Source organism: Oryzias latipes, chromosome 18 (genome assembly GCF_053564925.1).
Source record: "Oryzias latipes strain Hd-rR chromosome 18, Olatipes_Hd-rR_3.1".
In the NCBI taxonomy this organism is placed as follows: domain Eukaryota; kingdom Metazoa; phylum Chordata; class Actinopteri; order Beloniformes; family Adrianichthyidae; genus Oryzias; species Oryzias latipes.
Window position 1 is genome coordinate 6,266,822 of NC_136254.1, and position 12,831 is coordinate 6,279,652.

Genomic DNA, 12,831 nt, shown 5'->3' on the forward strand with positions numbered 1-12,831 from the left:
GACATTCAGAAATAATCTATATAATATAACATCAATAAAGGACATCACAAATGACATTTATATTAAATAATTAAAAATATCACTAAAATTATTGTGAAAAATTATTATCAAAAATTAGATTCTTATTAAATAAAGAAATATATATTAAATATTAAATAAATACAGCTGCAAAGGTGTAAAAAACATGCGGTCTGCAAAACATGTAAACCCAGTGTGCAAATACTTGGTGCAAATACGCCACATCATCAGCGGTGGTGGATGTGTCATTACTTTTTATTAATAAGTAAAAAAAGGATGTCCCTGTCACAAGCCACTCATTTTCATGGCACTATTTAAGCACTGGTTGTTGTGTTACCGCAACATTTTGATGTGTTTTTGTTTCCACAGAGTTACCTATAGACATTAGTTGATGCTTGTGTCTGTCCATTTTCAGAGAATGAAGAGAAATTCAACATATATTCTTATTTTAAGAATAAAAGTGCAGCAGAAGGAGTGAAAGAGATGGTAGGGGAGCAACAGAGGAGTAGTGAGAAGGAGGAAGATGAGACAGAGCAGCATAAATGACAGAAGAGAATGAGGAAGACAAAGATGAGACAGCATCAGAGGAGGGACAGTCAGCATCATTGGTCAGAGAAGCAAGGCAGAACTCAGCATAAGCAGGGGCTCCACCTGTTCCTGGACCAACTGGTGAAGTTAGAGTTATGTTACCCTAATAATAAAAATGTTTCATGATTATTAGTCTGAATAGAAATGTCAACAGATATAATTAATAATTAGAAGGATATTTTTATTATTATTTCAGAACAACAGATTTAATTTTTTGTTTATTATAGATATCTCTCAGTCAAGAGCCGAACACCCCAAGCAGACACACCTAAGCATTAAATATAAACAAAAAAATAAATAAATATATATCAGTAGTAGTATGTACTAATGGTATCTACTAGTATCTATTAGTTATTATACTAGTAGTATCTACTATAAGTTCATGTTCTACAAAATATCAGTAGGCATTTATCTTTCTGTTGGTTTTCTAAAGGTTGTTTTACTACGTTTGGTAGAATGATTTTTAAAAATATAGCTCATGGTTTTTGTGTGCCACCCCAAGATTAAATGTGGCCCCCCACTGGCCACCCCCATGAAAAATTTCTGGAGGCGCCACTGCATTAGTTAGGTAGTAGTTACTGTTATTTATAATAAAGAATACTACGTTGTAATTGTATTTATTTCTGATGCGGCCGCCGGGGGATTTTTTTTTGGCGGGGGGGGGGGGGGGGGGGGGGGGGGGCTGCGGTTAACCGCGACACCGCACCCCCTGGTGTGACACCGTCACAGCTCTACTCTGACCTAAACTTTAACAAGCCATATCAAGTCAGTAACATCAGCGGCATTTTACCATCTGAAAAACATTGCCAAAATCAAAAACATAGTGTCAAAGCCAGACCTGGAGATACTTATTCATGCATTTGTCTCCAGAAGGTTAGAATACTGTAACGTAAAATAAATTGCAGGAATGGGTTACATGTATCATTGGGGAAAAAATTGAGGCAAGAGAGACTGTTAAGGGGATGTAAAATGTTATTCATGAGGGGAAAGAGTTTTATAGTTGCCTTTGTTTTCAGAGCGTTCACGTTCACAGCGTCACTGAAGAAGGCCAAGTGGGTGTCTGCACAGCTGTTGTCTGCTATCTTCAGGTACAAGATCTATGGAATACAAGTACAAATACTTTCAACTGACAGATATTGACAGGGGCAAAAATGCTAAATTCCCAATTCACAGGTAAAACAGTAATACAATAGGATGATAAAATATGAAATAGAATAGAAAGGTATTTAATGATCCCTGAGGAAATCTTTTAAAATGGCCATCTTAAAAACACACACATGCATTACAAATAGAAATATCACAAATTAAAAAGATTGATAAAAAAGGTAAATAATTGAAAAATCAGTGGGTAAAATTAATTAAAATAAAATACTTCTAAGACGCCCTGCCAGAGAGTTGTATTGCCTGATGGCACGAGAAACAAAAGATTGCTTCATTCTTTCTGTGGAGCAGCGCTGGGACAGCAGTCTGTTGCTGAATGTGCAGGCCTTCCACATCAACAGGTTGTCTCTCCTCCACATCAACAGGTTGCCTCTACTCCACATCAACAGGTTGTCTCTGTTCCACATCAACAGGTTTCCTCTCCTCCACATCAACAGGTTTCCTCTCCTCCACATCAACAGGTTTCCTCTCCTCCACATCAACAGGTTGTCTCTCCTCCACATCAACAGGTTGTCTCTCCTCCACATCAACAGGTTGTCTCTCCTCCACATCAACAGGTTGTCTCTCCTCCACATCAACAGGTTGTCTCTCCTCCACATCAACAGGTTGTCTCTCCTCCACATCAACAGGTTGTCTCTCCTCCACATCAACAGGTTGTCTCTCCTCCACATCAACAGGTTTCCTCTCCTCCACATCAACAGGTTTCCTCTCCTCCACATCAACAGGTTTCCTCTCCTCCACATCAACAGGTTGTCTCTCCTCCACATCAACAGGTTGTCTCTCCTCCACATCAACAGGTTGTCTCTCCTCCACATCAACAGGTTGTCTCTCCTCCACATCAACAGGTTTCCTCTCCTCCACATCAACAGGTTTCCTCTCCTCCACATCAACAGGTTTCCTCTCCTCCACATCAACAGGTTGTCTCTCCTCCACATCAACAGGTTGTCTCTCCTCCACATCAACAGGTTGTCTCTCCTCCACATCAACAGGTTGTCTCTCCTCCACATCAACAGGTTGTCTCTCCTCCACATCAACAGGTTTCCTCTCCTCCACATCAACAGGTTGTCTCTCCTCCACATCAACAGGTTGTCTCTCCTCCACATCAACAGGTTTCCTATCCTCCACATCAACTGGTTGCCTCTCCTCCACATCAACTGGTTGCCTCTCCTCCACATCAACAGGTTGTCTCTCCTCCACATCAACAGGTTGTCTCTCCTCCACATCAACAGGTTGCCTCTCCTCCACATCAACAGGTTGCCTCTCCTCCACATCAACAGGTTTCCTCTGACACAATCTCACAGGGCTTTTCAGCACAATACGGGTTCTAACGTTAGAAACTTAATGACGATTCTTTCATTCAACAGTGAATTCACGTCTGTTATATTTAAAAATGCAGTTTTCATGAATGTCATATGAATTAACTTTGTTGCACATATCCACCCCGTCTTAAAGTCTGGGTTGTGAAAATACTGTGTCTAACTTTAACCCAGATCCATTTACAAAGGCAGCACACGGAACAGCTAACTAGCTGGATGGCATTGCATCAGTGTTTAACAACATCGCCGTCTCCAAATCAATACTTTTTATTAAACTTTATTTGCTGCTGTTAATCTGGCATGTTTTTCCCCTTAGTTCCATCTGAATCATGTTAAGAACCTACAGATTGGCTATAGACGCTAGCTTGAATCGACACCGGCGATCTAATTTTTATTTTGCGGATCTTTTATTTTCATAGATTGAAGCATCAGATTGAAATTCACCAAAGATGAACACATGTATTGTCTGTATAAAAGGTTAACCAATGAGTTCACTAGACACAGTCAGAGCTCCTTTAAGTAAGAGATTTTCTTGCTACTATAAAAGGCTTGTGTCAAATATTTGAGTATGTTTTTTTTATGTTTGACATTCAAATGTTCAGTAAAGGACTTTCGGGAAACAGATGTTAGAAAAACAGTCTAGATTTGCATTTCTCTGGTGGTTCCTCTGAGTAACTTAAAATAACATGCACATGGGTTTTTATAGGTGGATGATTTGCATAACCTTTTTGACAAGAAAACTTAACAAAAATTTGCACAAACAGTATTTACTAGAATGATAAACGGACCGACAATAAGGAGATGAACATGATCTGAAACCACAAAGGTCCAACCATGAAGCTGCTTTAGAATCACTTCCTTTGTCTCCACTCTTCTCCCTCATGAGTGCTTGTCAGGGCAGTGTTATGCAGCTACTACTTACATTTTGGTCATTTTTCGGTTTTCCTGCATGCGTGATACATATCGTTTATAAGTGTTTCTTGCATTTGTCATTCGTTGATGTCAGATGTCCGTCAAGGGCTTTGGCCTACGGGTCTTTACGTAAATTCAGTTTTGAAGTGTTTAAACTTGTTGGTCGGTTGAGAACTACACAGCTTATAAGTATTTTACATAGTATATACGCAATTATTACACAAATCTTATGCAATTATGTGTAATCTTTGCTAGATGCATATGCAAATTTGTGACTTTCCATGGCCATTCCACTTATGTCTAATGGACTTTTCATGCATGTACCACCAATGTATAACTATTACATCACATATATGGCACACATATCATGTTAACATCATTGTTGGAGCCATTTGGCTGAATTTCGGTTATCTATTAGATTTAATGCATGCATGTGCCTGTCATTCTTTGACCATGCAGCTGTTCCGGCTTCCTATTGGTTAGGTGCATTTTGGGAGCCGCCGTGTCTTTTATGGACATTGGCTTTTGGATTTGAACTTGGGAAGCACGGCAGCACATTAATCTTAGACCGCGCTTAAACTGTGTTTAGAACATGTTATTTTTACAGTAAGGAAGTATTCATGTTTTTTGAGTATTTTCGTGGTTTGTACTTAATATTGCTATCGTTCAGGAAAATAAATGCCATAAAAAAGGAAGAACAACGACCCTTTTTTCTGAAGCACGCGTAAAGACTGTTCCTGCTCCCCAAGATATCCGAATGTAACTGCAACGGCAGTTACAATCATCTAATTGACACATAAATCACTAATGAATTGCATATAAACAGCGAAATAATCACACACGGTTCATGCACGATTCGTGTATTTTGGGGTTTTCACGTTGATTTATGTGGGTTTTTTTGTGGTTTATTCGTACTTCTATTGTGGTTATAATGTGGTTCATACGTAATACATCTGGGAAAATTTCGCATCATGACCACTACTTTTCTCACTTTTTCCCCGTATATTCGCATATGACCAATTTTCATCCATGCAATATGTCTGAAATATACGTTGTGGTTGTTTGACACAGCCTAGGAGTGATATCCCCCCGGAAATGTCTTACTTGACGGCTTGATTGTTTTCCAGATGCTTCAAGAAGGTAATCGCATTTAGCTGTAGCTGCTGGTGGGATCCTTTTTAAGAAATGTGGGGTTTTATTCAAGCTGTAGTTTTGATACCCCTTTAGTTGGATCTACTGTCCTCAAAAGTTCCAGAAGATGTTCTCACAAAAAACAGAAAAACTACATTGATTCTTCAAAAAAGACAGTATGGGCTTATGAGAAACGGGTGTCATTTAGTCTCTGCCATTCATATTCCATAGGCTTTAAAGCTACAAATTGTAAACTAAAAAACAAAGGGATTGATTTGTTTAGTTTATGTAAAAACTTTGGTGTTTAACCTTTTGTTTTGACAATGAGCAGAAATTCTGAGGACTTTGAACTGCAATGAAAGAGCAACAGGAAAGCGTTGGAGGTGCACCGCACCCTATAAGGAGCAATAGTGAGCCAGGTGAGGGGGAGGTTCTTTGGAAGTGAAGCCACAATGTCAAGGCCCATACTGCTCAAAGTCAAAACCTCATTGTGAGATTACAACAAAGGATGGGGAACTGCCCCACATGAGGGTAGAGTTCAGTATCTGCCCCGCAGATAAGCCGTTACCAGAAGTGAAGCTACACTGCACTGAACGGAAACAAACACCAATGTGCAACTTCGGATGCACAATCAGCAAAAACAGGGTGGAGGATCCCGGATTTTAGAATGAAGACTAAGATCTGCTTGCGACCACAGATTTCTGTAGATCTGAAGAGCTCTGCGTTTCTGTACAGGAGAAACGGCATGGAGGAGATTGGTTGTCAAGGTCTCCAGCCAATCAGGACACAGAACAGGGTGTTTAAAAGCAGCAGCAGAATCGCTTTAACCCTTGTTCTATCCTAGGCACTTTAACGTTGGGAGTTGGGTCAACTAGACCCACTAGACAGTGCTATGAACCTTTTTTCTTCACTGATTTGTGATCTTCACTGGTGTCCATGGATTACATGAAATCTTTCCACCTTTATCCACCTTTGTCATGGTAGGGAGAAACATGGGTCTCTGATATTGTGGATCCGGCCCACTGGCTGTAGTTTGCCCACCCCTGGCCTAGATAAACATGAAATATGATTTTTTAAAGACATTTAGGTTGTTGGATTTTAGGTTAAAAACTTCATAATCATAATTTAAAAAAATCACTGGGAATGTTTTTATGTAAAAAAAATTGTCATAGAGGGTCTAAGAGGAACTAAGCATGAAGAGCAAACTCCAGCTGAGCTTTAAACCACATTGGCTGGAGTGTGCCCAACCAAACACCATTTTACAGTGGTCTAATGAGGTTTCTTTATCTTTACTACAAAAAACTATTAAACTATTAAAAAAATCCCTTTTATTGTAGATGCCAAGGTTATTTTTAATAAATCTGAAATTAAGAATTAAGATCAAACTTTGATGAACCCGCCCGTCCTGCTTTGGGTTTCAAATTTGTCATTGAGAATTTTACATGCCAGTTAAGAAATGTCCAAATCTGTGTATGTGTATGTGTGTGTGTGTTTGTGTGTGGGTGTGTCCATGGATACAAGCAAAGAAAGCCCACACAGCTCTCTGACTCACATTCAGTTTGGTTAGCACTTCTCTGCTCAACAGCAGACGTCTGTGAAAGTGGAAACAGTGGAAAAGCTGGCTTTAATCGCATTTATTTATGGACACATTGCATTGAAAGAAACTGGAATGGACTAACTCTGTCGGAAGATGTTTTGGATATATAAAGTGTAGAAAGGACCCCTCACAGTTTGTGCATTTGTGTTTGTGGGTAGTATTTTTTTGCTTCCCTCATAATCATTTCTATTTGCTCTGTTTTTTGTGGAGCTTTAAACATTTCCACCTTAGGTTTTGGGAAACACAGCAATGCCTCCCTCTGTGGAAGCAAACAACTTTGAGGAAATGGAATTGCAAAAACATGGCGCTGATTTGCATATTTCCAGAATTATCTTTAAAAACATATTATCACCTGCACTTTCTGAAACCTCCATATAGCCTTTGCAAGATCATGAATGAAATACCCTGTTAATTGAACTGATCTACTTGTTGCTAGTTTTTCTGTTAATGTCAATAAGTTGTTTATTTTTCTTGTTATAAAATGTTCCTCTCAGCAACAGTTTCCAAAAGTCAGTGTAAAGGTGCAACTCACACGTCAGAAGCATCGAGTTTCAATGTTAAGAGAAAGTACAGATGCGATCTGAGGTCCTGCAGCACTATTTGAGCACCGGGCGTAGCAGTCCGCAGCAGCGCAATTTCAGTGTTGTGGTCCAATTTGGGCATCAGAAGTGACAAAAAATACAAAAAATCTCAACTTTGGCGGAATCTGGGACTCAGATTTGGGTACGAGGCATTCTCCGTGTCTTGATCAGCAGCTAAAATACAAATCCAGTATGGCTGATCAATGCGAGGGCTCTTGTCTAGTCTTGTCCTAAACTTCCATCCATGCTCTCAACCCACTGTGGCTGCAAGGTTACAGCAGACTGTCCCGGCTACTGTTGGGCAAACGCGGGGAGTCAGATCAAGGTGTCAATCACAGTTTTGGACAGACGTCAAGCAGCAAATTTGATTCACCTCAAAAGAGAGGTGAATGACGTGTATTTGACACGCAAGTCATATCGGCTTAATCCTTACAGGCATCTTTACACTTCAATAAGATTTCAATTCTGATTTAAGAAAGCAAAACATTTTTAATAAATTAAACTCCATGATACTTTTTTCAAACTTCAAAGATCAAAGATGGTTACCCCTTACAGGGTGTCCCCTGTCGACCACGGTCGTATTACTACTCACTCGTCTTCTGTCACCTCCACAGCCGTTCTGGCAGCACCATCAGAGGAGCCCATGCAACTGGAGTGTGGTCGGTTATCTCCCACTGAGCGCAGATGGCGGATGTGTGCCTTTACTGTGGTCGGCTGGGTCATTTCTGTAAGGATTGCCCAAAAGCCTACACTCGTCTTTAAGAGTGGGCACACTGACAAGCGGGGGTCAAGCGCCCACTAGTGTTACATCCACTTCCTGTATTTTGGAGGGTCACGTTTTTTCTGGGGGAAAGGGGTTTTCTGTTCAGGCATTATTAGATTCTTGGTCCGAACAGAACCTTATGGATGCTGAGCTGGCCAAACAGATCGGTCTCGGGACCAGGTCCCTTTCCCGTCCTTTAAAAGTCATTTCCCTTAATGTTGAGTCAGTCGCTACTGTTAACCAGATTACAGAACCCGTTCACCTCAGTCTGGAAATCATCACGAGCACACAGAGTTCTATCTTCTCGAGTCCTCCCATAATCCTGTGGTTTTAGGTTTTCCTTGACTTCTCTTCCATGACCCCCATATAGATTGGCCTACCAACCGTTTTGTGAGTTGGAGTGATAACTTTCTGTCTGCGTTCAGCTCGGTATCCAGGGGTTGACTCCGCCGATCCGGTAGGGTAGCTGCCCTCACCTGACCTCTCCAGTGTTCCGTCTGAATACCACGATCTATGAGACGTGTTTTCTAAGTCCTGAGCTCTTTCCTTACCCCCACACAGGCCTTACGACTGGGCTGTTGAACTGCTTCCTGGATCTGCTCTTCCCCGGAGTCATCTCTATAGTCTGTCTAAACCTGAGAGAGGGGCCATGGAGCGGTACATCACTGATTCTCTCCGGGCGGGTCTCATAAGACCCTTCTCATCGCCTGTTGGAGCAGGCTTCTTTTTCGTGGGCAAGAAGGACGGGACACTGCGTCCTTGTATTGACTTTCGAGGGTTGAACGCCATAACGGTTAAAGACCGGTATCCCCTGGCTCTTATGAACTCTCCATTCGAGTCTCTGCAGGTGGCGCGGGTCTTCACCAAGTTGGACCTGCGTAATGCTTACCATTTGGTGCGTATAAAGGAAGGCGATGAGTGGAAGACCGCCTTCACCACTCCCCTGGGACATTATGAATATCTAGTAATGCCTTTTGGACTTTCTAATGCCCCGGCGGTGTTCCAGAGACTTATCAATGACGTACTCCGGGATTACATAAACCCTTCTGTGTTTGTTTACCTTGATGACATTCTTGTTTTTTCCAGGAGCCTCAGTGAACATAGGCGGCATGTTCGTCTGGTCCTTCAACGGCTCCTGGAGAACAAGTTGTTTGTCAAGGCTGAAAAATGTGAGTTCCACTCCCCCAGCGTGTCATTTTTGGGCTTCGTGATTGCTGAGGGGGAGGTTCGTCCTGAACCCGCCAAGATCAGCGCTGTGGTCAATTGGCCTACTCCAGAGTCCCGAAAGCAGTTACAGAGGTTCTTGGGATTTGCCAATTACTTACGTCGTTTCATCCGTCATTATAGTTCGGTTGCGGCTCCGCTTACAGGTTTGACCTCTACCTCATCCCTGTTTTGTTGGACTGAAGCCGCCAAAGCCGCTTTCTGTAAACTTAAACACCTGTTCACTACGGCACCGGTGCTCATTCAGCCGGATCCCTCCATCCAGTTTATTGTGGAGGTCGACGCCTCGGACGTCGGGGTTGGTGCGGTCTTGTCCCAGCTACAAAGTAAGGACAACAAACTGCATCCCTGTGCCTTTTTTTCCCGCAGGCTTACTCCTGCGGAGATGGGGTACGACGTCGGGGATAAGGAACTTTTGGCCATCAAACTGGCGCTGGAGGAGTGGAGACACTGGTTAGAGGGAGCGGGTCAGCCTTTTGTGGTCTGGACGGATCATTAGAACTTATCTTATATCCGGACTGCTAAACGGCTGAACCCAAGACAGCCACGGTGGTCACTTTTCTTTGCTCGTTTTGATTTTGTGGTGCCCTACCGACCTGGCTCCAAGAACGTGAAACCTGATGCCCTTTCCCGACAGTTGGAGCCCTTCGTGGAGGACCAGATCCCTCAGACGATAATACCCGCCGCCTGTGTTCTGGGTGCTCTCACCTGGCGGTTGGAGAAGGATATTAAGGACGCCCAGAACCGCGAGCCAGACCCTGGAGGGGCCCTACTAACAGACTTTATGTCCCTAGGGCCATGAGGAGCCAGGCCCTCCAGTGGGCCCACGCTACTCGGCTCACCTGTCATCCCGGAGTGCACAGGACTATCACCTTCCTGCGTCGCAGTTTCTGGTGGCCCGGTTTGGCTAAGGATGCCAGGGAATGTGTTTCGGCCTGTATGACCTGCGCCCAAAATAAGGTCAGTACTCAACCACCACCTGGGTTGTTACACCCTTTACCTGTCCCGAGTCGTCCTTGGTCACATGTAGCGTTGGACTTCGTTACGGGACTGCCTCCGTCCACTGGCAAGACGCTGGTTATGACTGTGGTGGACCGTTTCTCTGAGGCGGCTCACTTCGTGCCTCTGATGAAATTGCCATCGGCCTCTGAAACAGCTAGGCTCATTATCGTGCATGTTTTCATACTACATGGAATACCAGTGGACGGTTTTGGTGGGTGTTTTCTCACTTCCGGTTTTGGGCTTTTATTTTTTTACTTCCGTTCAGTGCTCTATTGTCTCACTAGATAACTTCGACTACCACGTCCTGCACGTCCTAGTCACTAGGTAACTACACCGGTCATCACCGGCATCCATCTGCTCACCTGTTTGCCATTTACATTTGTGTATTTAAACCCTTGTCTGTTTGTTACTTGTCACCGGATCGTCCTGTAAGTTTGCTTCAGACATTTCGAGTTACTTGTGATTAAACCTTGTTTGTTTCTGAAGCTTTTTCGCCGTCCTGCATTTGTGTCCCATTTTCAACCCTTGACAGAAATGAGAAATGAAATTGACTTTGTCCGTTCTTTTTCTACAAGCAGAAACTCTTTCTTTTGATGATGCAGCCGTGTTACTTTTTTGATGGGTGTAAAATCTTCGTCCGGCATCAATTAAATCTCAGACTCCGTCTCACTGAAGTACAACGCTCTCTTTTTTTTTCTCCACGCGTTTCCATGGTGACTCCGGCAATCGGCGATCCATTGAGAATATCTTTATGTACTTGATGTGCTTGTGCACTAACCCAGGGTTACCAAGTGGAGCGTAATTACGCTAACTCATATCCGGTCTTTTGGACCTGAGATACCCAGAGTAAGCAAGTTCAGGCGGATTTCAGCCAGGATGGTTCAGGCTTAAAGTCAGGCTAGTTTAAACATGCTTCCTGGAATACCCCCTCGTTCTCAACAGAGAACAACAGATGTGATGCTGAGCAGCGATATAGACACACATTTTGATCCAGTTGTTAACCACAAGCAGACTTTTCCCAGATGCAATTTTCCTCTAATAAATGTGACTGACAGGTACGCTGAGTAAATGATGATTGTAAACGTAACATTTGATTGAATGCATGAAGTTAAGAAAGTTAAGAAGCCCATAAAATCCACAACTGTATTTTTGTTTCTGTTATTGAAAAATGTATTCATATTAAGTTTTTAATGAATATACTCAAACAATTTTGTTTATTTTCATATCCATTATTACAATCCTCACGTCAGCATTCAGTTTTTTCATAGACAAACATTTCTAAACCACAGCTTTGAAAATCAAACATCACATTGGTTAATAAAGCTTTAAAACCTAAAAAGGTTAACATGGAAGAGCTCTTAAATGAAGCAAGTCTAACATTCATTTATTCATTTTCTTGACCGTTTTTCCCTTTCGGGGTCACGGGGCTGCCGGAGCCTATCCCGGTCTTGTGGGCGAAGGCAGGGGACAACCTGGACAGGTCGCCAGTCTGTCGCAGGGTAGAATGTCCACAAACACACACCCATTCACTCTCACACCTAGGGACAATTTAGAGTTGCCAATTAACCTATGAAGCAGGTTTTTGGACAAGTCTAACATGAACGTTTTAAACTGCAGTTTTGCTTAAAGGAACCTTAAGTTGTTTGGAGTTGTATAAGTGTTTGATGCGTTCAAAGATTCTCCTGTAGCTTTCTTTCCTGCTCCGTCTGAGAGCCGTCTGTCAGCTGTCTCTTTTTCCGTTATTTACATTGTGCTGCGGTTTATATCGTTTTGTTGCGGGTAATGCCATTGCGTTGTTTCTTTTGTATGTAGTGTGAGCCCTGTCAATCACCGTACAAAACTCCTCAAAAACAATGTAAAAAGCATAAAACCATCCAACAGGCCAGATCACAAAAAACAAACGAGAAGAAGAATAAAACCTCACTGTAATCCAACATGGTGGCAACCTCCACACTGCAGAAACCTCTGAAGCAGTGCAAAGGAACTGGAGCTGGAGGAAGAAAAGCAGCAGTGAATGAGGTGGTTAACAAGTGAGGCTGATGAGGTTTGATCACAGGGAGCAGGGAAAAGAAAAAGTCTAATCAGCAGGTTTAGAACAGGACAACTGCTTTGGCCTGGATTGACCCCAGCAGCCCTGTGGCCCCGAGAGAAAGAGCATACCTCAGCAAATGGATGGAAGGACACCTTGCAGTGCAGACCGTCCACTGGCCATTAAGGGTCTTTGGATTTTATCGCTGTGAGCAGAACCAGCCAGGATCTCCTACTGTTGAGTGTCATGGAACAGCAGTGTAAGTCCAGCTGACATTTTACACCTTTTTGATTATCTCAGCCAACTTTTTAACATTTTGGTTGATATTTAAAAATGTTACTGTTATGTGCTAGAACTGTTATTATGTTGGCGACCACAAGGGGGCGCCCGTGGGCTTCCAAGGAGCTGTTCAGCAAGACGAACAAGTGTGTGTTGAAACTGTGGAACAGAATAAAAACGAACTGAGCTTCTAAGTCCGCCTGATGACTGATTTGTGCAGCACCAAAGGC

General features: G+C 42.6%; 1 protein-coding gene across 1 annotated transcript; it reads right to left on the minus strand.

The window, feature by feature from the left end:
- Nucleotides 1-1,355: 1,355 nt before the first annotated feature.
- LOC144987315 (uncharacterized) lies at nucleotides 1,356-8,683 on the minus strand. The gene is made up of 3 exons (XM_078936655.1): nucleotides 8,636-8,683; nucleotides 1,979-3,051; nucleotides 1,356-1,703 (listed from the first exon to the last, which is right to left on the minus strand). Exons 1-2 carry the CDS (start codon nucleotides 8,681-8,683, stop codon nucleotides 2,140-2,142), a joined length of 960 nt encoding a protein of 319 aa, XP_078792781.1. The 3' UTR covers nucleotides 1,356-1,703; nucleotides 1,979-2,139.
- Nucleotides 8,684-12,831: the final 4,148 nt, after the last annotated feature.